The sequence below is a fragment of the Cannabis sativa genome, chromosome 8 (genome assembly GCF_029168945.1).
Source record: "Cannabis sativa cultivar Pink pepper isolate KNU-18-1 chromosome 8, ASM2916894v1, whole genome shotgun sequence".
Lineage (NCBI taxonomy): Eukaryota > Viridiplantae > Streptophyta > Magnoliopsida > Rosales > Cannabaceae > Cannabis > Cannabis sativa.
The window spans coordinates 48,219,938-48,245,819 of record NC_083608.1 but is presented as its reverse complement, the minus strand read 5'-3'; the positions used below and the strand labels follow the sequence as shown (position 1 = coordinate 48,245,819).

The 25,882-nt window shown below is 30.4% G+C and overlaps 4 protein-coding genes and 1 pseudogene across 5 annotated transcripts; 4 read left to right on the top strand and 1 right to left on the bottom strand.

Moving 5' to 3' along the window:
* The first annotated feature begins 6,499 nt into the window (after positions 1-6,499).
* On the top strand, positions 6,500-10,438 carry LOC115700496 (uncharacterized). The gene is made up of 6 exons (XM_030628039.2): positions 6,500-6,751; positions 8,081-8,428; positions 8,556-8,662; positions 8,789-8,921; positions 9,034-9,228; positions 9,754-10,438. Exons 2-6 carry the CDS (start codon positions 8,099-8,101, stop codon positions 10,039-10,041), a joined length of 1,053 nt encoding a protein of 350 aa, XP_030483899.2. The 5' UTR covers positions 6,500-6,751; positions 8,081-8,098; the 3' UTR covers positions 10,042-10,438.
* Positions 10,439-13,905: 3,467 nt separating this feature from the next.
* On the top strand, positions 13,906-15,235 carry LOC115720775 (putative RING-H2 finger protein ATL50). Of its 2 annotated transcripts, XM_030649956.2 has the most exons (2): positions 13,906-14,441; positions 14,521-15,235. In XM_030649956.2, the coding sequence occupies exon 2, from the start codon at positions 14,607-14,609 to the stop codon at positions 15,129-15,131; it is 525 nt and encodes a 174-aa protein (XP_030505816.2). In that variant the 5' UTR covers positions 13,906-14,441; positions 14,521-14,606; the 3' UTR covers positions 15,132-15,235. The 2 variants fall into 2 exon arrangements, with proteins under 2 accessions (XP_030505816.2, XP_030505815.2); XM_030649955.2 differs by having other exon boundaries at positions 13,906-15,235.
* Positions 15,236-17,241: 2,006 nt separating this feature from the next.
* LOC133030660 (UDP-glycosyltransferase 90A1-like) lies at positions 17,242-18,902 on the top strand (annotated as a pseudogene).
* A 1,628-nt stretch (positions 18,903-20,530) lies between these two features.
* Positions 20,531-22,538, top strand: LOC133030006 (UDP-glycosyltransferase 90A1-like). Its single transcript, XM_061102167.1, has one exon. It carries the CDS (start codon positions 20,725-20,727, stop codon positions 22,219-22,221), a length of 1,497 nt encoding a protein of 498 aa, XP_060958150.1. The 5' UTR covers positions 20,531-20,724; the 3' UTR covers positions 22,222-22,538.
* Positions 22,539-24,000: 1,462 nt separating this feature from the next.
* Positions 24,001-25,540, bottom strand: LOC133030007 (transcription termination factor MTEF1, chloroplastic). The gene has a single exon (XM_061102168.1). The coding sequence runs from the start codon at positions 24,967-24,969 to the stop codon at positions 24,118-24,120; it is 852 nt and encodes a 283-aa protein (XP_060958151.1). The 5' UTR covers positions 24,970-25,540; the 3' UTR covers positions 24,001-24,117.
* Between the last annotated feature and the right edge of the window lie 342 nt (positions 25,541-25,882).

Sequence of the window (25,882 nt, the reverse complement as noted above, 5' to 3'; positions counted from 1 at the left end):
AATTTACCCTTAATATATCAAAAGTTTGGTTAAGTTTCAACATTTCAATTGACAAGATAAGGTTTTTTCCTTTTCTGAATTTTAAGGATATTACTTTAGTGTCACTATTTTTTATAATTTCAGAAAAATTTCTACTAATCCCACAAATAAATTTTAGTTACTTTTAAATAGTTTTTCTTACCGAAAAAGATATTTACGTGTCATTTAATTCATTTTCAAACGGTTCTTTTATATCATTGAATTTTTTCAGTTTTTTGGGTACAGATGGGCCAAGTGTTCAGGTCCAAATGTGCAGCCCTATTCACAATAACTCATAATTTTTTTTTTTTTTTTTTTTTTTTTTTTTTTTTTTTTAAAAAAAAATTATACTATATACCTCTTTTAATTTGATACTTTTAATTTGATACTTTTAATTTTTACTTTTTTTTTTTTCAAAATTTCTTATATTTATCTTTTTTTTTTTAATCATTCTACCAATTTTACTTCTATCACTTCACGATATTTTTTATTTTTCTCTAATCAAAATTTTGTGCCAACTTTTCAACAAACCTACACACCTATCTACAAAGATACAAATCTATTATGTTTGAAATTATGTCTTAATTATATGAGTGTGTGAAGATAATTTAGTTACAATACTTTTAAAAAAAGTATATTTAAATTAAATTTTATTTAAAAATAAATTTAGTTAATATATATATAAAAAAAAGAGATATTCGTCATTTTTTATTCTTTTTCAAATAAAAATAGAGGTTTCCATATTAATTGGCAAATTAATCAGTCTTATAGCTTTATTTTGTTATCTCATAAATCCATATAGCTATAAGCTATCTAACATAACTGTTTTTTTTTTTTTTTTGAAAAGAAAAATAAAAAAAGTATTTTTTTATTATTATTAATTGCAAGTTAAATCCACAAAACCAAATTAATAAACGAACAATTTATTTGACAAATATTATGGATCTCAAAACCAATTATGAGGAGTGGAGTTTATGTCGTATTGTAAATGATCCAATTAGTTATTTTTGTTCACCAATCTTGAGTAATCAGATTACAAGTGGCTCCTAATTACTAGCTTATTTGTTTTTGTTCAACAATTTTAAATTATTGGATCACAAAGTGACTCTTTATCACTCGCTTATTTGGATGTGTTGATCAAATACCTATTAAGGATAGGGAAACTTACAAAAATACTGGAATATGGGTTAATTTTTACAAAAATACTGTCACACGGAAATCTTTTCAAAAATACTGTGTTTTTATAAAACACCAGTAAAACACAAAGCAGAACAACTCAAAACAACAGTAGAACACTAGTAGAACACCAGTGAAAACTTAACACAGTATACTGCAGTATGAAACTTATAAAAAAACAAAGTTAAAAAGTAAAAAATTCCGTCTGACAGTATTTTTGTAAAAAAATTACAAAAGTTAGTATATTATGTAAATTTCCCTAAGGATATGAAATATGATATGATAACAAAAAGTATAGAATTTCATCTAAAAAATTATCGATGATGAGCAGAGCCGACAAAGAGAATGTTTGGGCCTTTTAGGCACTTGTTATAAGGATATGTGGTATTTATAAAAATTGCCTAAAACATTGTGTATTTTCTAAAAGAATTTTTCTTGACCCTACCCTAGGTGGATCTTAGGCGCAAAAAACTTAGGCTAACTTAGAGCATCTTTAAGGACAACACTTTAAATAAGGGGATAAGTGAAAACTACCCCTTTTTATTACACATTAACTAAATATAACTCTAAAATAATTTTAATCGATAAATACCCTCTTCTATAATCAAAGTTGGGATAAAATAAAGAGTAGTAAAATGAAAGTAAAAATTAAAATATGAAACAAAAAGTGGGTATAGATTGTAATTTCTTCTTAATAAGAGCATTGCTATTGGACACCAGTGGTGCCCAGCACCTTCCATATGTGTCACCCTATAATTGGTTAGCGATATTTCTTAAGATTTATTTTCTTAAGTTATATGAGACTCGCTATTTAATTACACCAATAACGGTATGAGACTAAGGAGAGTGCTAGCTCCTTTAGCAATTCTCTTTAAATAATGCCTGATGAGTAAGAGAACTTAGGTGACAAAATATAAAGATATTATATTATTGGAGAAAAAATAATAATGTTTTTAAAATTTACATGATGTCACACAATAACATTAATACTATATTTTTTTATTTATTTTTTAAATAAAAAATTAAAGTGCAACATGTATATAATAATTTGATAAAGAAAAATATTTATGTATATTATGTTTTTTTATTTTTTTTTTGAATTTAATAAACGGTAACACATATATATTTATATACATAATTTAATTCTTTGATGTTAAAATATTATAATTTTTATATTTTTTTATTATAAATACTCACGAACGATCATTCATTTTCTCACACCAATGATTTTTTATATATTTTCACGCATTCTTTTTCTTACAATTCAATATTATAATTATTTAATTATAATTTTGCTATTTTAAAAGTTATTTTTAAATTTAGTGTAACCATTTTTTATTTTGTTAAAAAATTAAAATTTTATGTTATGCTTATTTATATTAATATATGATTTTTTCTTAATTTATAGTGATAATATTTATAATTAAATAATAATGTAAGATAATAATTATAGTATTTTTAAAAAATATTATATTATTAGAGGATTTTTAAAAGTAAGAGTGCTAAAAATAATGTGAAAGAAAGATAAAATAAAATATTATATTTTTAGATAAAGTGAAAATATTTAATATCTTTAAAAATTAATACTATTGTAAATGCTATTAAATAACACTCTACCCCGGTGATGAGTGTATCCAAATGGAATACTAATTCAAAAAATTCTTCAAAACCCCAAATGTCTCAAAATTCAAATCACAATTAAACACTACTCAAATTTCACAAACTCATCTAAAACATATTATTATTATTAACAAATTTGATGTTAATTATATGTAATAACCATTAAAGCACACATAAGTAACTAAATACGACAAACAATAACAATTTTTGCAAATCTAACCATTGTTAAACTGTCATGTGATCACATAAAACTGTACTCAACACTGATGTTAATTATATCAAAAGTTATTTGTTACTATATGAGTTAATTTATTAGACTTGCTTTATTTATTTTTGTCATTTGGTTATGGAAAAGTTAAACTAAAGTAAACTTAGCTCTAAATTTCACAATAGCCAGACCCACTTTGGATTCTAAACACTAGAAATCAAAAGATTAAAGATAAAATGTTGTTGTTGTTATTAGTGCTTTATTTGACATGACATGCTTCTAAATTTCATATTTATTTGCATTTATGTTGTTTTTGTCTTTATTATTAATTCTAACGATACACAACTAAAAAATAAAGAAAATTTCTACCTTAAGAGGCACAGTGGAGGATGATGGGTATCAGGGGCTTTAATACACAAATTCTTTTGCCTGCCTATTCTTGGTGTTCAAATATTTATTGGTCCATTTTTTTGTGATCTTTTCAGCAATAATGTGTTGATTGAATTTGTTTTTTTTTTTTAATTATTATTTTATATCTTGTATTCTGCAAAAATTACTAACTGAATTTTTTGTCTTATTAAATAATAAAATGTACCTTATATTTTATAAAAAGATAAAAATAAGACCCTAAACTTAATTATAAATAATTTTATTTTTTAATATAACTAATTTTAAGACAATTTATAACACGAACAAATACAGAAAATATAACTAGTTTTGTCATAATATCTTTAGATTAGATTAGTAGTAAATTTATTTTGACAAAAAATAAGTTCAGGGTGTTATTTACACAATTTTGAAAAATATAAAGTCCATTTTGTCATTTAACAAAACAAAATTGATAACTTTTGCAAAACACCGGATCTAAAAATAGTATTTACCTTTTTTTGGCGATAGATAATTATGTAACGTTGAACATTGTAAATCATTTAAAAAAATATATTTTTTTATTTGCAAAAATATATTTTTTTTCATAATGGATCGTGCAATTTGAATTGGATCGGCTATTTGACGAAGAACATTAAGCTACCGATGATGAATAATCTAACTTAAGGTTTTTTTGATACCAATGATTTATGCAATTTTAAGCTGAACTCGACCAACTCGACCAACATGACTAACAGTGAAAACGTCCAACACATATCCTAATAATCTCTCCCGCAATACACACTATCCTGAACTTAAAAATGAAAATAATAATTAATAGATAAATGGAACAAAATTAATTGCATAAAGACATAACTCATAAAATAGTCAAACTAAACTTAACAACCGTTTAAACAATAGAGAAAGAAAATATTAACAACAATCTCAACAAAAAAAAAAAAAAAGTTTAATAAACCACCAAAGGACCATCTAAACTATTTAATCCAAATAAAAACTATCAACTAATAATCTTTAAATAAAAATTGACAAATAACAACCAAATTATTCAAATACACTTAATATACCTTGTAGCCGATATTATTCAAAGATCTAAGTTGTGAAACATAACATAAGTTGTTGTTGGATTGATCCTTATGATAATTTCATATAAAATATCATATGTTAATATCTTAATAAAAAGAAGAAGAAGAAGAATAGGACTACAAATTGAAATGAACGTGGCAGTGAGTTTTAAAGGATGACAACTAATATAGTGTTACGATTAGTGTGTTGGGTATTTATCAATACTCAATAATACAAGGTCCCAGAAAGAAACCATTATATATACAATCATATTAATATTATCATTATTATTTTATAAAAGAAAAAAAGAACACCGACATTGGGTGGATTTTGTTTTTGGCAACCCATGTGGGTAACCAAAGGTTATAAATAGCCATGTATTGAACTTGTCAATAATCCAGTATAAAAACATTAAAGTAATAAAATTATTATTTTTTTATTTTTGGTCAATAAGATAAAAATGCATTAATTAAAAATTTGCCTATTGGGACCAAAATTGGAAAAAATAATCCAAAATTCCATCAAATCAGACAGCTGGGATTGATTTCATGGTAAGCCCTTAATTAATTTGTTCAAGTATTTGACCGAAACTAAACCATTCATAATAATCATTAATGAATGGCTTTTTTGTTTTGTAAATTGACGTGGCATCATTTTGATTCCACCCTTTAAAAAATAGAATTTTTTTTTTATTTTTGTTTTCCGAGGGAAAGTTAAGTTTCATTTTCTTATGTTGGCGCGTCACTACTCATCTCCTTCCAAATCTCAGTTTTTTTTTTTTTTTTTCAATTATATTTTAAGTACTATCAACTTATTATTATAATTTTTTAATCAACTTTTATGTTTAAAAATACATACCAAAATATCTTTTTTACAACGTTATAGTTACAATTAGGACCTCTTACAAAACTATTAATTAATACTTCGTAAATTTAATTTAAAAAAAATCATAAATTTTAAAATAAGTAAAATTGTTTAAAATTATATGTATTGAGAACCACCAGATTTTTTTTTAAATGCTAAGTGCATATTTATTTTTATAAACATTTATTAGGTATATTATATATTATACAAAAAAAAAAATTATTATATTATATAAAAATGGATGACAAAAAAAGAAACCTTCTAATCAATTGCCATATTTTTGGGCCGACCATTTATAACATGGATTTACTTTAAAATTTAGTGAAGCATAGAAAAAAATAATATTTTAAGTCTTTATTTAGATAAAAAATATGGTATTTTGTAAAAAAAATATAGAATTATGAAAGGGCAAATTTTTTTTTGGGTCCCTAGGTTGGGTGCAAGGTATTGGCGTAGCCAACTTATGTTCAGAGCCGAACTTAATAATATTATTTCTGTAAATTTTTAAATAGTTTATGGTACTAAAAATAAGTTTAAAATTTTTTAAACACGCATGGTACAGTAAATTTATTTTTAGTATTGTAAATTACTTAATTTTTTTAATTTTACAGATATAATATTCTAACTTCAATGAATACTACCATAAAATATTTGTGATCTTGGAAACTGACTGTCTTTCTGTGGTTCAAGCCATTCGTAGTTTTATTGTCATGATTTTCATGTTTGATCAAGTGGTAAATAATTGTAAGACTTTGCTATGTTTTTTGAGAAATGTGTTTGTTCATTTTTTAAAACGATCAGCTAGTATGATGACTCACTCATTTGCTAGAGCTGATTGTCAATTCAGTTTGGAAAATGTCCCAACTCAATTATTACCTCTCTTAATAATTAAGTTTAATGGTTAATAAAATGCTATTTTCTTGTTATAATTATCCCTTCTCTTGTATTTTTTAAAGGAAAATAAAGAGTTACCATTTTCATGTTTTTTATTTTTTGAACAGGTTATTTTTTTGTTTCTTATTATAGATTGGGGTAAATTTAGCGACTGACAAGTCAAGTCAGTGGCATTTTATGTAATTAAGTCGAAATCGATGGGGAAATTGAGATACAGATAAAAATTAAATGCGATTTTTATATAAAAAGCGATCACATGCAGTTATCCTGGACCTTTGCCGGCCCAAGTCGGGTTTTACCCATATTAAATATTTAAAACCCGAAATAAAAATCCATAAAACGACGCCGTTTGAGAACAAAGTATTGCCGGTTACCAAACAAGGCCTCTTCTCTCTTCTCCGTATAAATAGTAGGACTCCGGTCATTTACAGAGAGAGAGAGAGTGGACTAAGCCTTCGTCTTCGTTCTTGATCGTTTCTTCCTTTTTCCCTCGCTCTTTTATCGGCGCCATTATTCTTTCTGGTACACTTTTCTCTCTCTTCCTCTGTTTAAGTCTCTTTCGCTCTCTATGTATTTAGTATGAATTTGTAGTGTTGATTTTTTTTTTTTTTCTTTGTAAGTTACTTTGGTGAATCTGTGTTTAGAATGGTGGAATTGGATTCGAATGTGTAATTTTGAGGCAAAAGAGGGTTGCGATCTGTGATGGAGTCTCGTGTCGAGATCCTCTTTGTTTCTACCTTACATTTTTCATTGTTTTCTTTTTGTATTAATTTTAGTGGTTCGAGGGCTAGATCTTTCGGGGTACATTTATTTGCTGATTTGTTGTAGTTCGTTTTAAGCAAGACAAATTTGCTATGTGTATGTATTTAGTTTGAATTCTGTTCTTCATTTCTGAAATAATTAGGGATTTTCTTGTGTTGTAGTATTAGTATGTGCGAATTAGTGTGACTGCGTATCGTTTTGATATTTTGTGTTCGTCTTGATGCTCGCCACTAGATTCTGGTATTGGGTTCTTTATGTCGTATCCACAAATTATTCATGTGCGTTGTACCGTTTATAGGCCCACATTGTCATTATCCTGATCTGTTTACCACATGGTCCGTCGGATAGTCGGTAGGTTTTGGATTTTTATGATTTTTCCCGTGTTTATCGAATCGGAGTTCATAAGTTTAAGTAAGAGTTAAGAAATGAGATTTGGTTATTACTCGGCCTTAACAAAATCTTAGTCTAATGTATGTGATGATATCGTAGTCTACTTGCGATGTTTGCCTTGTAAAGGTTAACTTAGTTGAATATGGATGTGATGATATCGTAGTCTAATGTCATTTTGCAAAATCTTAGAAGAGTTTGTACTACTGAAGAAAATGATAAAGTTAGGAGGACAGCCTGATTTAGCTACTAGAAGAGAGCAAAGACCCGAAAATGTAATATGCTTTTGGCTTGAAATGAACAGTTTGAGAGACAGTTTGTTGCTCTAAGTGATTTAGCAGCTTTTTGCTAGGAACACATTTAGAAGCCATGTCAGTTGCATATTGTACTTGTGCTTAAGTGATCATGAAACATGATATTTCATCTTTTGTTGTGAAGTGGGAGTAATGTAACACCTGCTAATTCAAATAAGTTGATGTTTTATGAATACTTGATATTTGCTAAGGACAACTGATTAACACTGCCTTGAATGCTTTGGAACAGTGTTTGAGCATTTATTTGGCATAATTAAGCAACATCATCGTCATTGGAACTTTAGTTGGAAATGATTTGTTCTATTGGATTGTTGATCTTGGTGGAAAAATAATGACTATTATATTAGTCTAATTTTGGTTGTTTATGGTGTGATTTGTTTTGTTTCAGACTTTAACTATAGCAGTTATGTCAGAGAAAGCTCTAAAAGATCTTAATACTATACCAGGATCTGAGAGGAAGAATGAAAACTCTAGTAAAGTAAGTATTTCTAAGCCTGTAGTTAGCAATACCAATGGCAATACCAATGGGAACCTTGAAGAAGGACAAAAGAAAATCTCTGTAAATGGCAGTGAAGTTGTGAATCCTGTAAATGGGAACCTTGAAGAAGCACAAAAGAAAAACTCTGTAAATGGCGATGAAGTTGTGAATCCTGTAGTTGAGGTTGCAAGTGCAGAAGTAGAATACATTGACTCCGAGAATTTAAATGATGTAGAAGATGTTGATGCAAGCTTGAAGGTTAGCTTTAAGATTTTTGGATGGTTCTATTGTTATGGTGTTTGCTCTTAGCTTTGGATTTTTTTTTTTCTCAATGATGATTACATCTATAATTTCTCTTCTTGACATGACCTATTTGATTTATCAGATGCTTTTGTCTGGATTAGACTCTAAAGATTGGGTCTTACTGTGTAACTCACTAAACAATGTACGCCGGTTATCACTATATCACAAGGAGGCCATGTTCGATGTGTTGTAAGTCAAATTTTTTCTCACAAATATAGATTAAGCTACTACTGTATTTTGTTGGTTTTAATATTGGTTTTCACTGTTTCGTTTTTTTAATTAAATTTGAATCTGTATATCTTATATGATGAACAGGGCTGATGTTATCTCACTTGTTGCAAAGTCCTTGAAAAATCCAAGAAGTGCTGTTTGCAAAACTGCATGCATGACATCTGCAGACATTTTTAGTGCTTACAATGATCTTATGATTGAATCTTTGGACCTGCTGGTAACATTTCGATTACAATTTGACTATAACATTGTCTTACCATGTCCTAAATGAAGGTTTGTATTCTTATGCTTTGCTAATTTATAATTATATATTTCTATGATGGGTGCAGCTAGTTCAGCTTCTTCTCAAGTCTTCACAAGACAAACGATTTGTATGCGAGGCAGCTGAGAAAGCTTTGGTTTCAATGACTACTTGGGTTTCCCCAGTATTGTTGTTACCGAAGCTCCAACCGTGTCTCAAGCACAGAAATCCTAGAATTCGAGCAAAGGCATCTATGTGCTTTTGTAGAAGTGTTCCACGATTGGTAAGGAAAAGACACTAAATACATTCATTTACTCAGCTCTTTGTCTGGTGATCTTTATTATTATTTTCACCTGTTTCCAAGTCAATGTTTACTGGGATTCTCTTACGCAATTTATATATGGTTTCTATGTACTTGTGCAATTCTTGTATTATCAGTTGCTTTTGTGAACTAATGTTTTTACATACCAATAGTACCAGAGATTAGTCTAATACCATATATAGGCATATCTGCAATCTGTGTGCCTTCAAAATTTTCTTTAAGCGGTAGCATATTTGGATAAAAGTGTGCTATTTCAAAATTTATACTACTATGTGTTTTTAGCTTTATTCGCTGGGGTCTCTCTGGGCAGGATTGCTGTTTTACCATTTGCTTGAGATGATATAGTAGCTATAAATCATAATGCCAAACACAATTGTTTCTTGATTTTCAGTTAAACCATTTATCACTTACAGTTTATTAAATCGTGTCACTTGGTGCTGGTTATTTGTTTTGCTTTCAATTTATGTGTTGTTCGCATGTCAATAGGGTGTTGAAGGGATTAAAACATACGGTATCGACAAATTAATTCAGACAGCCGCATCCCAGCTTAGTGATCAGCTTCCTGAATCAAGGGAGGCTGCTCGGAGTCTTCTTTTGGAGCTGCAAACTGTTTATCAGAAATCTTTCGATATTTCATCCGTGGAAGAAGTATCTGAGCACCCCGAGACGAACTCTTGGGAGAGCTTTTGTCAATCGAAACTCTCTCCTCTCAGTGCACAGGCAGTCTTACGTGTTACAAATATCTCGCGGGAGGGCCTTGTGATTGGTTCTTGACACAGGCTTATGTAGAAACACGTACAAGCAATTTACTATTGTTACTCTCAATTTAAGAGATATAAATGAGTTTTAGTGAGCATAGTCTGTATCTGTTTTGCTTTGGTTTGCCTCTCCAAATTCCTTTTCTCTTTTGTACATACTATGGAGCATTGAGATGTCTTGTATTGCAGTCGAAGCACCTAGTTGAGCCAGAAATCTATGGTACCTCTTATCTGTAATTTTTTTTTTCTTTTTCCAAATCAAATTTACTCTCAGCCTCTTCTCCAAATTACACGTACTTGTCCTTTTTTGTCTTTGATATTTGGTATTTTGTAGCCATAGTTTGTTTAAAAAATGCCTTCCTCAAAAGTTGTAAGAAGTAAATTCGTTTCTATGAATTGTCTCAAATTTGTTCTTTTCTTTCTTCTTTGAATTGTTTTGGGTACTTTAATTAATGATTCCTCATCGATAGTACACAATTGTAATTTAAGAGAACACATGGTTACTGAAAATTCATAATCTAGTAAGTACTTCACAACCGATGACAGAATGCTTCAACTACCAATATTGGGTTTGATAATTGATATTTGGTGGGTGTAAATTGTAATTAAGTTGGATTCTTAAGAGCGTCATTTGAGTTTAAATGTCCTAATCATGGAGTCACATCTTTAATTAATAAACATTCAAATAGAAGCAAGTACATTCACAGACTCGTACATATTCTTTTCCAATCCATTTTGTTGATCTGCTTGTTTTTGGTTTATTTAATAATAATAATAATAATTAGTAGAAACCTTCTCCATCCACTAACCCCGTAAAGTCAATTTATGTAGTAGTAATAATGCCTCTCACGAGGCTCTTGTGGCATTTAATTGTAAGAGTTGTAACCTAATTATTACTTGCTATGATATTGTCCAAAGTAGTATTGTTATTTGATTTTAGTCCAAAAAAAGTCACATTCTATTAAAAATCCTTCAAATGATGTGGTAGTACGCTTACCTTTTTAGGCTTCACCCCTTATTTTGAAAACACCAAAACTCATAAATAAAGCTTGAATTAAAACTACTTTAATATTTCATAAGAAAGTTGAGACAAAAAAAAAAGTGTCACTGTGTAGCAAGTACATGATATTTTATCTTCTACTTTGGAATTGACCATTAATGGGTGATTATAACGATCTTTGGATCAATTTGAAATTATCTTTCATGTATATTTTAAGTTATTAGTTCAACAACTGAGCCTTTTTTTTATAAAAAAAAGTTCAACAACTCAGTTATACCATTGCCAATAAACATAAACATAATATTAATTATTTGCAATTCTATCAATTATATGAGCTGTTGCCAAAATCATCCAGAAGAGTGGGCGGTGTTATCAATTAATTTAATTGGGTGAGACACTTATCCTACTTTTATGTGGTTCACAAACTTATATAGACAACACATATGATTCTTACTTTGTAAGTCAAATATATACAAGTATAGCTATTATTTATTCGTAATGCTTATTAATATTATCATGAAGTGGTCTGATTAGCAGTTTATATAGTAATTATTAATTTAAAATGTGTAAAATTTGATGATTAATTATACCAATCGATAATACTTTGTGGTGATGTTAATCATATTTTAAATTTATCAGTATACATATATGTATGTATGAAACACTCCTTATTAATAGGTATTGTATCAATTAATTAAAAAAAAATAATAATAAATATAAATTTTAACAATATTAAACTATTAGATTTTAATTTAATGGTCAACAATAAAAAAAAATTAAATAATTAAATTAGGAGTTCTCCTTCCTAAATCTATAGCTACAGGAAGTTATTTTTTTTCTCGTCCAGATTCGCTGACCCTCCTTGAGCTTAGATACGGCTTAGTCAGGATTGTGTTTTGTTACTACGATTCAATTTTTACAATTGCGCTTAGTCTTGTCTCTGCAGTGACATAATTTTGATTGTTCTAATCTTGTCTCCGTGATATAAGTATTTTAGTCTTGTTTATATGACATGGTTTTGTTTTATTTTATTTCGTTGTTGGTTCTTATTTGTTCTTCCATGACTCACCATCAAATCGTTGTTAGTGGTTAGAATAACAAACTCTTTGCGACTGAAAGGATTGTTAGTAGTATAGTTACGCACCTTGCACAATAATTGAGTGCTCAAGCTACAAGGTTGAATGAACCTGCTAGAAAAGTTTATATTGTTGTGTCTTGTGAGTGGTGGATGAAACTGAATATAAATGTTCTTAAGGTTAAATTTTTTTTATCTGATTTTATTTTAGTTTTTTTTGTCAAATGATCTGGGAATCAGACGACTGATTTCTTAGCTCATTTTTCTAATTTTATTCCTAGTTGTGTCTTCAACGGAAGAGATGTCCCGATTGAATTGCATGCTATTATTTTAGATGATTGTTATTAATAAAATTACATGATTTATTAAAAAAAAAACAAAAGGTAATTTTAGTTTATATGCTTAATGTAGCTACTTAATAAAAAAATCTCTTTTTCTACACTATATAGAAAAACATATCTATGTAAAAAAATATCGAACTTAAACTATTAACTTTTTCTGTTATTTTTTATCTATTTCAACCAATAAAACAACCTCACTAATATAATTTTAAAGATGTAAGAGATTGTTATTAATCAAATAGTAAAATTAAAATTTTCTAATAATATTTATTCGTGAATAATACTCATTTAAAACGTACTTATTTAATATATATATATCTATCTATATATATAAAAAAAATTCTAACCCATAAAAAAAACTTTTTAACACTTATATGAAAAAAAAAATTGTTTATTTTCAAAAAAAAAAAAAAATTGTTTTATTTTATGCAACCAAAGAGAGATTTCTAACTCTTTTTTTTTTCAAACACATTAGACATTTTCTCTCATATATATATATGTTCACTACTCACATTCATCATAAAAATATATTACATGTTATAATAAAAAATCATAACAATTAATAAATGACTAATTTAATATTAGGTATCACATATAAAATGTTGACATGATGGAATTTTTAACATATGATATAAGTAGCTTCAGTTTATGTAATTTTTTTCGACTGGGGGGTCCAAATGCTACAATTGAAACTAATTATATTGTAACAATTTAGAGACTAATTAATTAAACCATGCATGTTAATTAATCTAATTAATTGAGTATCAAATTGATATGGACGGAGGACACTATATATATCATGAGCATATACATTACAACGCGGCAATAACTAGCTAGAAGAAGCTAACAAAAGTTGTTATAATATTACTGAAAAGTTGTTAACTCTACTAAGTTTATTAATTAATATATAAATATGTAATAACTGTTTGTTTTTTTTTCTTCTCAACAAGTACTAAACTAACAACTATATAAATCTATAAATCTCCCAAATGAAAACTAAACTAAAAAGATGAACTTATAGTGCTAGTTTGGAAGAGCTAAAAAAGAAGGCATATATATATAAGAAAATTTTATAATGCTAACCTTTTAAAAACGGTGCATTGAAATATAAGATATTCTTATATGTTACAATATATATGGGAGAAATTTTTTTAGTCTATTTTATTTTATAGTTATGTACATTATAATTATATAAGATATTTTTTTAAAATTATGAAAATTAAAAAAAATTAAAAGTAAGATTCATGTTATTTATTACATGCATAACTCTTTTATTTTATATATTGAATATTTTTTTTAAAATTTTTTAAAAATTTATAGAATATATATTTTAAACAACTATAACATATACTTGAATTAATTTTCTTTTAATAACAAAACAGATAAAATTACATCGCAAGAACACTGTAAAAACATACTATATATCAATTTATGAAATTATACTAACATATTAATAATGGGTTCTTATAATAAGAACAAATACAACAAAAGGTACATTAGTGTACAGGACAAGACAACAAGGAAGGCCATGCATGGAATAGTACAAACAGATAAAGTTCCAACTATCAATCTTGTTTGGCTTTCTTTAAATTATTTTTTTGTCTCCATTTATTTTATTTGTATTTGATTCTCAGCCCACCACCAACTCCATCATAGACAGTAGAGACTAACCCCCAATGCACATTTAATTAATATATATTTATGCTTTTATGTCATATACAGAGTTTTTTTAATTAATTTTAAGTCATCAACTAGCTATTTATTTTGTCCTCACTAATAATACTCAACTTCTTATTCCTTGTCTTTATACATAATAAAAGATTATTATATAAATATATATAGTAGAGAAAACCACCTTATAACCCTCTTTCTCTCGTTTTGGTGATCTGGGTTATGTTAAATGAGAGAAAAAGATCATTAATTTAATTTTATAATGGTGAGATTAGAGTTTTGATCATAATTATGATGATGAACCAAGTATGGCAGTTGGAAAGATTATGGTAATGGCAATAGTAATATCAATCATACTCTTATTTTTCGGAATAGCTATGTTGATCTTTGTCCACGTGTGCATCGTAGGCAGGGCTTTCAGGAGAGGTTTAGAAAACGTTCTGGTGCCGGAGAGAGGCGGCGCCACCCTCACCACCACCGCCGACAACACAAGCATGTCCAAAGACGACCTCGAAAAGCTTCCAAGTTTTCACTATAAAACTACAAGTGAGGATGATGATGATGTGGATGATGACGTGGAGTGTTCGGTTTGCTTAGAGAGTTTCCAGATGGGTGACAAGTGTCGTTTATTACCGACGTGTAACCACAGCTTCCATGCCGAGTGTGTTGACACGTGGCTTCTCCGTACACCGTTTTGTCCCATTTGTCGAACTGGAGCTGATTCTCGTAAAGGAGATGATTTGAGCCAAACGACAGAGAGTAGCAGTCGTTTTAGTGACACTAATAATATAAGGATTGATATTGGGGATGGTGATAGTGGTGGTGAGATGAGTCATCATAGAATTGAAGATGTTGGTGGTGGTGACAACAATCACATAAATATTGAATTTGGTATGAATGAGATTGTAGAAACTGAATGTGTGGAAAAATTAGGAGAGTTGAATGTTGGTACTTGTTCTAATAATTCTGGTTCAAAATCAGAAGAGAATTGCCAAGGTGATCATGAGGAGTTGAGTTGAGTGTTGTAGTTTCCTCTCTTTCTGTTAACACATCCAATCTAGTCCAACTAGATAGTAATTGTATCATTAATGGTATTTAATATTTTTATATATATTTTGGGTATTGTATTGTTTTGTATTTAATATTTTTATATTTATGTTTAAAGATTTCTTTTTTTACATTTTATATTATAGTGTACGTAAAAACAACACTTAAATAATAAAAAAAAATCACTTAAAAATAACAGATCAAAATAACATCTTAATAATAGTAAAAATCATACAAATTATAAAAAAATTAAATAAAATAATAAGAGTAAAACATAAAAATATATCAAAAGACCCTATTTTATATAAATAAATTACTTAAATATAAAGTTTTTAGGTTTGACCAATTTATATGATATTTTTTTGTTTTTAAGTCTTTTTATGGTATTTGATATGCTATATATATGTAAATTATGTTTTCAAAGCCCATATTTAATATTTTTATTTGTGTTTAGGCAGTTTTATTTGTCACTGGTGCTAGAAAAGTTATCGGAGTTTACTGTCGGTGTCGGGAAAGTCGCCGTAGTAGCTGCCGGTGTCAGAAAAGTTGCTAGAGTTGCCGCTGGCACCGAAAAAATTGTCAGAATTAGCATTGTCGTTTGAAAAACCAGTAAAAAACTAGTGTTTTCATCAAGAAACTGGTTCTGATGAGTAAAAAACCAGTTTCTTTATGAAAAATCCAATTTCTTAATGAGTGATTTTTGGTGATTGATTTTGATCTCATGAGAAACTAAGCAATTTGAATCGCAGGAGAGAGAAAAAAATCCTGTGTGACTAGAGAGAGTAGTTTGATTTTTGTGTTTTTTTTTCGAGCACCTCTACTTTACTGGGGTTGCTTCAAAACTGGATTTATATGATTTTTTATTATTATAAATTTTACTTTTATATAATCAAAACAAAACTAGTTTTTAATGAAGAAACTAGTTCTTTGATGAAGAAATAAGTTTTTTGGTGATTTTTCCGACAACAATGCCAATTTTGATGACTTTTCCGGCACTGGCAGTAACTCTAACGACTTTTTTGATACTAACAGCTACTCCGACGACTTTTCTGGCACTGACATCAAACTTCAGCGACTTTTTCGGTACCAATAATAATTGCGACGATCACTGTAATTTTATTTATTTTAAAAAACTATATAGAGTATTTTAATAATTTTTATGTTAATAATTTTTTATTTTAAATATCATATTTTTTATTTACGTAAATTAAATTTTTTATTATCATATTTATGTTGAATATCCCAAAATTTATAGCAGACCAATAATAACTATAAGTGAACCTATTAAACCGTACTCCACTATCACTAATATTATGGGGGCCCAATTGGCCCAACATGGGTAGTGTCTCTAGCATTTTTTAGATATCTTATTTTGTAATTTGCTAGTGATATTTTTAAAAATTATTACATTAAACTATATGTTAAATTATATGGGACTCTATATTTAGTTGGATCAATAAAGATATTGACACCTAAAAAGGTGAGGAAATTACACTGTATACCCACTTTACTTTACATGTTTTAATTTTTACTTTTATTTCTATATTTTTTGAGATATACCTACTTTTATAGATGATGTTCCCATTATACCCCTTAAGTTAATAAATAAAAATTAAGTGCTAAACTTAAGTAAAAGATGAGAGTATATTGCACAATCCACCCACAAAAATAAGTATATTTTAATAAAATATAATATAAAAGGAATCAAAAAAATATTTCTCAACTTATCACTATAAAAGTACCATTTTAAATTTCTCATTTAACAATACTCATATTTTTCAATAAAATCCAGGCGAAAAAAATTGGAGCACAAATTAATTAAATAAAAATTTTAATATGCCATATCAAGATTGATAGATTTTGAAGATATTTATTTCATTTCATACATAACGCAACACTTAAATTTTGAGCCATTGATTGGGTAGGTTGGAAATGTATGGACACACATTAATCTTCGTTTCCCGATTCCTTTTGGCACGTTCTAAAGGTTTTTGTGGTCTTTCTTTTCTTTTTTTGAGATAAATGGTGTGTATATATCAAAGCTCTAAAAATCACAATCTCATACACTTTCAGTACTTTTGAAAAGAATTGAGCAAAAAAGTAAAAAAAAAAAGAAAAGAACAAAGTGTGGTTATAATTATATCATCCAATTCCAATCACGATCATCACATTCACGCAGTTTTGTTTCCATTTATGGCAAAAGGCCACACTATTCCACTCCTTCACCTAGCTCATGTCCTCCTCAACCGCCATGTAACCGTCACCTTTCTCACCACTCCAGCTAACCGACCCTTCATCGCTCAATCTCTCTCCGGCACACCCGCTGCCATTCTCGAGCTTCCCATTCTCGGAAAACATACCGGGAGTCACTCAATTCTCTACCGTTTATTCCATGTGGGACATTGTCCACAATATTCCCCCTCAAGATGATCATGGGGTTCCATCTCAAAACCAATTGGCAATGAGTGGAGTAGTCCATGTTCTTATACATGGCTCAATTCTCTACCATTTATTCCATGTGGGACATTGTCCACAATATGCCTTCTGTGTCATTTTTCTTGATCCAAATCATCGTGTTGGGCACCCAACTCATGAAACCCGACTTAGAACGAGCTCTAAAGAATATTCAACCTCCAGTGAGCTTCATGGTCTCTGATGGGTTCCTCTGGTGGACCCTTGATTCGGCCTCCAAGCTGGGATTTCCACGGTTAGTTACTTACGGTATGTCACATTACTCCATGGCTGTGTTCCATTCTCTCTTTTTCGGTAAAAAATCTGTTCTTCACACGCATGAGGTAAAGGTTAATAATAATATGGAGACAAAGAGGACACAAGTGTTGAAAATGGTGAAGATGAGTCTCTTGCTCTTGAATTCATAACAAAAACTACTGAGGCGACACACAATAGCTTTGGTATTATTTTCAACAGCTTCTATGAGCTGGAGCCAGTGTTCGTCGACTACTGGAGCCGAGAAGCTGGACTCAAGTCATGGCCTGTTGGGCCTCTCTGTTTACATGCCATATCATCGTCGAAGCCCACGAAAGCAGAGGGCAGAGCCGTTGTTATTCATCAATGGCTCGACGAAAAGATCGAGAAGGAATCGAGTTCAGTTCTTTACGTGGCATTTGGGTCTCAAGCAACAGTTTCATCGGAACAACTTAGAGAAATCGCAAAAGGGTTGGAAGATTCAAACGTAAATTTCTTATGGGTGCTACGGAAATCACAAGCTGAAATGGCAGAGCCCAGTGAGGAGTACAAGTTCTTTGAAGGGTTCGAAAACAGAGTAAAAAACAGAGGAATGGTGGTGAGAGGTTGGGTTGACCAAATGGAGATATTGAACCACAAAAGCGTTAAAGGGTTTTTGAGTCATTGTGGTTGGAACTCTGTGATAGAGAGTATAAGTGCCGGAGTGCCGATTCTAGCTTGGCCGTTGGCGGCAGAGCAGCCTTTAAATGCGAAAATGGTGGCGGAAGAGATGAAGGTTGGGTTGAGAGTTAAGAGTTGTGATGGATCATTGAATGGGGTTGTGAAGAGTGAGGAGGTGAGTAAAATGGTGAAGGAATTAATGGAGGGTGAGATGGGGAAAGAGGTGAGGAAGAAGGCTGAGGAAGTTGCAGTTATGGGGCATAAGGCTGTGGAGGAAGGTGGGTCTTCGTGGCAGGCTTTAGAGTCGCTTCTCAAGGAGACATGCAATGCAAATACAATAGATATGAAACCACTAGTTGGTATCTAAATGAACGAAGATCCCATTTGTCCTGTTAAACTAATTTGAATTTTACATATTAATTTAATTTATATTAAATATGTTAAATGCTTTTGTTGAGTCGTTTAATTATTTAATAAATAAAAAATTAATTAATATGTCATTTAGATTGATTTAACACTAATTTTTAACCGAAGATGTTCATTCTTAATAAATAGGGAGGTTCGGCACCTCTGCCCAATTCAAGGTGAAGGTCAAGTTTAATTAAATGGACCAATCTACAGACTAGATTGCTGAAGAAGAAAAGAGCATTCTATACGATACCAACTAGCAACTTTACTAATAGTAACACTCCATATTAAAAAAAAAAAAACTTTTTATAAAATAATTTATATTAAAATAAAATAAGTAACACTCCATATTAAATTTTACTAATAGTAATATTATATTTTACAAAGATACTAAGTACCATAAGTATCCTTTCGTGTTTTTTAGAAAGAAAATGTGTGTTATTTTAATTAGTGGTGATTATTATTATTATTAAAGAATTTGTTTCATTTTAATATTTTTTTTGATAAATTTAAGAAAAAATAATATGATAGGCTAACATTTTTTTTAAAAAAATTACTAAAATACGTTAACGCAGAAATAAAATTATTTTTACTCTTTGATCTTTTTTATTTGTAAAAATACTTCTTTAGTAAAAATAATAAATTGTTTTTTTTATTATTTTATAATTTATTTATAATTGTATTATAGTTGTCACGATGTTATTTTTCAGATTAATTTTGGTTATTTTATAGTTAATTTATAGTTATCGTGAAGTTAATTTATTGTTATTTTTCAGTTATTTTTTAACTTTATGTTGAGCAAAATGTATTTTGTACTTTCAAAAAATAATCAAAGTTTAAAATATAGAAAACAAAAAAAAAGATTAAATAATTTTGATTAAACTTCTAACAACAAGTATCGCCAGAGAAGACATAGCTTAATAACATAACAATTTTAATATGCCACATGTATAGTTGTAAATATGGCACATTATGTCAGCTCAGTTCATATTTTGAAAAATCCGCAACCATATGAGCCGAGCCGTGCACCATAAAATATGAGTCGTGGTGTGTTATGCTAATATTTCAAAGAGTAAGCTCGATACTGTCTATAAGCTCACATTTTCATGTCACACTCAAACTCCTGTCGTGCTTTATTTAGACCTTATTTAGACCGACCAATTTTTCATAAATGTATCAACCCATTTTCTTATACGGGTTGATTTCAGGTATTACTTTTTTACTATTTCTTTTACAATTATTAAGTTAATAACTAAATTGTGTGTATTTTTATATAATTTTTCAATAATACTTAATACATTATTATATAAATATTAACTAAAATGATTAAAATTCAAATATTTATTTGTAAATACAAATATATAATTAAGATTAATATAAGAAGTTTTAACTTTTTATGTTTTGGCTTAGTTTATTTGATTCGTGTTTACTTGCCGTGTGATGTTAATTTGTAATATTTTTCGTGTCTTCATATTGTAACTCTAAGGTCGTGACTTGTAAAAAAGCCCAGCTCATGTATATATCAAGATCGTATACATCATTTACCTACATTTATATCATTTCATAAATAAGGCAATGGGTCAATTCTGAGACATTGATTGTGTTAGTTGGGCAGTGTATCCAGTACAAATTGGCACCTTCTATATAGGTTGTGTGGTTTCTCTCTCTCTGTATTTTCTTTTTGGAGATAAATTGTGTGTGTTTCTCTCTCTCTGTCCTTTCTATATTGAGATATATTGTTTGTGTCTCTCCAGCCCTAGAACACAATCTCATACATCAGAGTGTGAATATATGGGTTCAGATTGTAACAACACCAATAATATGACATCAACATTGTCATCTAATAATCACGATCATCACATTCACGCAGTTTTGTTTCCATTTATGGCAAAAGGCCACACTATTCCACTCCTTCACCTAGCTCATGTCCTCCTCAACCGCCATGTAACCGTCACCTTCCTCACTACTCCAGCCAACCGACCCTTCATAGCTCAATCTCTCTCCGGCACATCCGCTGCCATTCTCGAGCTTCCCTTTCCGGAAAACATGCCGGGAGTCCCCGCCGGCGTAGAGGGTACAGACGCTTTGCCTTCTGTGTCCATGCCCGTCCTCCATACCTTCGTTTTGGGCACCCAACTCATGAAACCCGACTTAGATCGAGCTCTGGAGAATATTCAACCTCCAGTGAGCTTCATGGTCTCTGATGGGTTCCTCTGGTGGACCCTTGATTCGGCCTCCAAGCTGGGATTCCCACGGTTGGTTTCTTACGGTATGTCACATTACTCCATGGCCGTCTTCCATTCTCTCTTTAATGGTAAAACGTCTGCTCTTCACGAACAGGAGCAAGATGATAATAATATGGAGACAGAGACAGGGACAGGAGTCCCTGATTTTCCTTGGATTAAACTCGCGCGAAACGAATTTTTCCCACGTGTTAAAAATGATGAAGAAGAGTCTATTGCTCTTGAGTTCCAGTCAAAAACTATTGAGGCCTCAAGTAATAGCTTTGGTATTATTTTCAACAGCTTTTATGAGCTGGAGCCAGTGTTCGTCGATTACTGGAACCGAAAAGTTGGGCCAAAATCATGGCCTGTTGGGCCTCTCTGCTTACATGCCATGCCATCCAACTCTACAAAAACAGAGAGCAGGGCTGATGATGTTCATCAATGGCTCGACGAAAAGATCGAGAAGGGATCGAGTTCAGTTCTTTACGTGGCATTTGGGTCTCAAGCAACAGTTTCATCGGAACAACTTAGAGAAATCGCAAAAGGGTTGGTAGATTCAAACGTAAATTTCTTATGGGTGGTACGGAAATCACAAGCTGAGGAGTGCATTAAGTTCTTTGAAGGGTTCGAAAACAGAGTGAAAAACAGAGGAATGGTGGTGAGAGGTTGGGTTGACCAAATGGAGATATTGAACCACAAAAGCGTTAAAGGGTTTTTGAGTCATTGTGGTTGGAACTCTGTGATGGAGAGTATAAGTGCGGGAGTGCCGATTCTAGCTTGGCCCATGGGGGCAGAGCAGCCTTTAAATGCGAAAATGGTGGCGGAAGAGATGAAGGTTGGGTTGAGAGTTAAGAGTTGTGATGGATCATTGAATGGGGTTGTGAAGAGTGAGGAGGTGAGTACAATGGTGAAGGAGTTAATGGAGGGAGAGAAGGGTAAAGAGGTGAGGAAGAATGTAGAGGAAATTGCAGTTATGGGGCATAAGGCTGTGGAGGAAGGTGGGTCTTCGTGGGAAGCGTTAGACTCGCTTCTCAAGGAGGCATGCAAAATGCAAATGCAATAATTGAAATTTGAAACCAAAATGTAATTCATATCTTATTTGAGATTCTCTGTCTTGTCTTTATCAATTTATTTGTGAGGTAGCATGTGATGCTTTAGCAAAATGGGCTAGAGAAAATAGTCAGTGTAATGGCTACATTTTTTCGAGGATTCCCAACTTTTTATTGCAATGAACCTCTCTTAGTTCTTTCTTAAAAAAAAAAAAAAAAAAAAACTATTTTAGCATGGGTATGTATTGGAGGTTGTGATTCGAATCCACTAATATATAAATGTTTAAATAAATAAAATCTTGCGTGCGCCAAGTAATAGAAGCATTCTTACTACTACTACTAGTGCCAATAGTAAGTATTCATGTGAATACAAAAGCATCTTTATCAATTTATATATAGAATATTGTCGGTTAAATGATTTAAATTTTAAATTTTTTTCATATTTAACCACAAAAATTAATTTTTTTTTAGCAAAACTTTATCAACTTTTATTGCGTTTTGCTTTGTACATTTTTATTTAAAAATTACAGTTAAATGTCATAATAAACTATCCACATATACACTTTTGTACATGTAGTAAATTTTTATTAATCTACTTAATATTAATTTTAAAAAATAAAAATAATTTTAAAATTTAAAATCTCTTCTTTTCTTCTCTTCTTCATTTGATATACCTTAATTACTTATCCTAATCACAACTATTATCACTGTCACCACCATTTCTATTAACACCACCACCCTTACACTACAATCACAACTATTATCACTCTCACCATTACCTTCACACCACAATCACTACCATTACCACCACAGGCCCGGCCCTGGCTTGTCTTTATCAATTTATTTGTGAGGGTAATATACATATTTTTATTTTTCCATTTTTTTTACAGTGGCAACTGCCTTCTCTCGCCTGTGGATCCGCCCATGATTAGTGTCTACATTTTTTGTGGAACTAGTCTTTAATTACTTAAGAGACTCTTATTATAATTCTCTCTAATATATAATAAATTGTTACATGTATTTATTGTTTTTTTTTTGAAGAGATTGATTGAAATCACAGTAGCCAAGAATTGATGGCATGTTTAGTTTGGTGTAATAGGAATGGTAATAGAATCAAATTATCCATTACAATGTTTGCTTTGCTTTTAAAAGTGATGTAATGAGATTACATTGTAATCATAATTACATTAAATAAGAGAATCTCCATTACATTAAAAAAAAACTATGTAATGAGAATTACATTACAAAAGCCTAAATAAAGTAAAGCTAAAATTTCTCTAAAAAAAAAAAAAAAAAGCTAAAATGACTTTAATATTCTTTTTTATATAAATATAAAAATTAAAGTAGCAAATAATTTTATCAATTTATCATTTATTTCCATATTCATTCCAATAATAAATCAAACATCTTAATCAATTCCTATTACTATTCTTATTCCATTACATTACTATTACCATTATCTTTACCTTTACCTTTAAATTCCACCAAACTAAAGAAATCACAATGTTGCTGCTATCAACCAATCGGAGTATGAATTAATTAATTTGATTAAAAATATGAAGAGGAGTGTGAGTGATGTGGATAATATACTTGCTGAAATTTCTGATCAGAGTTGTAATTTTGAGCTTGTGAGCTTTAGTTTTGAGTGTAATGATGCTAATCTTCTCGTTCATTATTTAGCAAAGATGACTTTAAATGTTAAAGCGTCTCTGAGATTGACTTGCCTATATATTCTTTCTTTGTAATCATTTGTTTAATGGATTTCCCATAGAAAAACTAATCGAAGCAAAAGAAGAGAACAAATTTGTGTTTTGATTAGTATATCACATAAATCAACAAACTTGTAAAATAGTGTGACACAAAAGGTGATAGTAATTTTATTTGATCTAAACTAATTATTGTTTTCATTATTATTTCCATTTTGCATAAAACTTACGGTCACCCCATAATAACATTCTATTGAGTGGAATGTGAACATTTCTTTGCTTCAAATGGATATGCCTTGGCCTTATTCTCTTATCCAAACTGAACCCAAAATACTGAGGAAACTTATTCACTTCCTCTAAGCTTCTCTCCATCTCCCAAACTAAATACTCACACTTGGGTCTCAAGTTATCCTCTATACTATAACCGAATATTGCCGGAACCCGAGCGCAAACCCGACCCGATTCTTCCTCCGAAAGCCCAATGCTAATCAGAAACCTCATCTTTTCATCGAGCTTCTCAACGCGCGTGTTGAGTAGATGCGCGTTCAGATTGGTCGGCGAGCTAAGCCCGCTCAAACCCAGCTTCCTCAGGTAAGTTAGCGTCGGGCGGAGGCAGTAGTCGACGTCGGAGAAGAGAATAGCGGGACACCGGAGGATAATTCCGCAGGATTCCTCAGGCGAGGCGGAGACTTCGGCGGCGAGGAAATCGAAGACGGGTTCGAGTTGGGCGAGGTCGAATTTGGGGGAGAAGAGTTGGGGGCGGAGGAAGGCGAGTCTGGAGAAATGGGAGTCGGTGAAGCCTTTGGATTTGAGGAAATTGAGTGTGGTGATGATTTGATGGAGGTGGTGAGGAAGGGGAAGGTTGTTGGGAGGTGTGTGGGGATGGATTATGCCGATGGTTTTGAGGTAGCGGAGATTTTCACGGTGGGATGTACGGAACTTGATGAAGGGGGTGGAGGGAGGAAGAGGAAGAGGAAGAGAGTATGGTTTGGATTTGGATTTGGATTTGGGATTGGGATTAAGATGAAGGCAGCACTGTGTGTGTAGGTGAAGCATATTGCATTTGCTTCTTCTCAATCTTAATTTCTAACTCAACTTGGTTGAATGGAGTGAGTGGTTCATATTTTTGTCTTTTGGATAAAATAATCCTCTCCAAAGCTTTTCTTTTTTAATTCACAAATTAAATAATTGGGATTTTTGACTTAAGAAATTAATAAGCAATCGAAAGGAGAAAGATAGAGAAAGAAAGAAGATAGGCTTGCTTGAAAGTTTAATATTATTATAAGTGTAATTGCCACAAAACTCCTCATATTTTTTGTCTCTTTAGCAATTAATCTAAAAATTTATTTGCTGGTCATAAAATTCCTAAAATTTGTGTTCTATTTTTTTTTTCTCTTTAGAAAATTTGTAATTTAATATTCTATTTATTTTTGGGTGTTAAGTGTTAAGTGTTATGTATGTCCACCTATATATGTATGTTGACATAGTGTATATAAAATGTAATTTTATTAAGGGTAAATACCATTTTGGACCCTGTGTTTTGCAAAAGTTACAGATTGGATCCTGTATTTTGTTAAATGGAAAAATGGACCTTGTATTTTCTAAAATAATAAAAATAGGACCCTGAGCTTAATTTTTGACAATTTTTTTTTAATACAACCAACTTGAAGACAATGCTTAATACGAACAGATACAAAAAATGTAAATAATTTTATCATAACACTTTTAGATCGGATTATAATTAAATTTTATTTTGACAAAAAATCAATTCAGGGTCCTATTTGTACTATTTTAGAAAATACAGGGTCCATTTTATCATTTAACAAAACACAGGGTCCAATTGGTAACTTTTGTAAAACAGAGGGTCCAAAATGGTATTTACCCTTTTATTAATTAACGTAAATAATTATTAAAAAAATAAAAAATAATTAAAATAATTAAAATTAAAAAATATATATAAATTTCAAAG

Bases quoted from the DNA above. Each gene is read 5' to 3' on its own strand.
- LOC115700496 (XM_030628039.2), top strand. From the start codon at position 8,099: ATGTCAGAGAAAGCTCTAAAAGATCTTAATACTATACCAGGATCTGAG. The intron at 8,429-8,555 runs GTTAGCTTTAAG...TTGATTTATCAG, and splicing joins ATGTTGATGCAAGCTTGAAG to ATGCTTTTGTCTGGATTAGA. The intron at 9,229-9,753 runs GTAAGGAAAAGA...GCATGTCAATAG, and splicing joins GTAGAAGTGTTCCACGATTG to GGTGTTGAAGGGATTAAAAC.
- LOC133030006 (XM_061102167.1), top strand. From the start codon at position 20,725: ATGGGTTCAGATTGTAACAACACCAATAATATGACATCAACATTGTCA.
- LOC115720775 (XM_030649955.2), top strand. From the start codon at position 14,421: ATGGCAGTTGGAAAGATTATGGTAATGGCAATAGTAATATCAATCATA.
- LOC133030007 (XM_061102168.1), bottom strand. From the start codon at position 24,969: ATGCTTCACCTACACACACAGTGCTGCCTTCATCTTAATCCCAATCCC.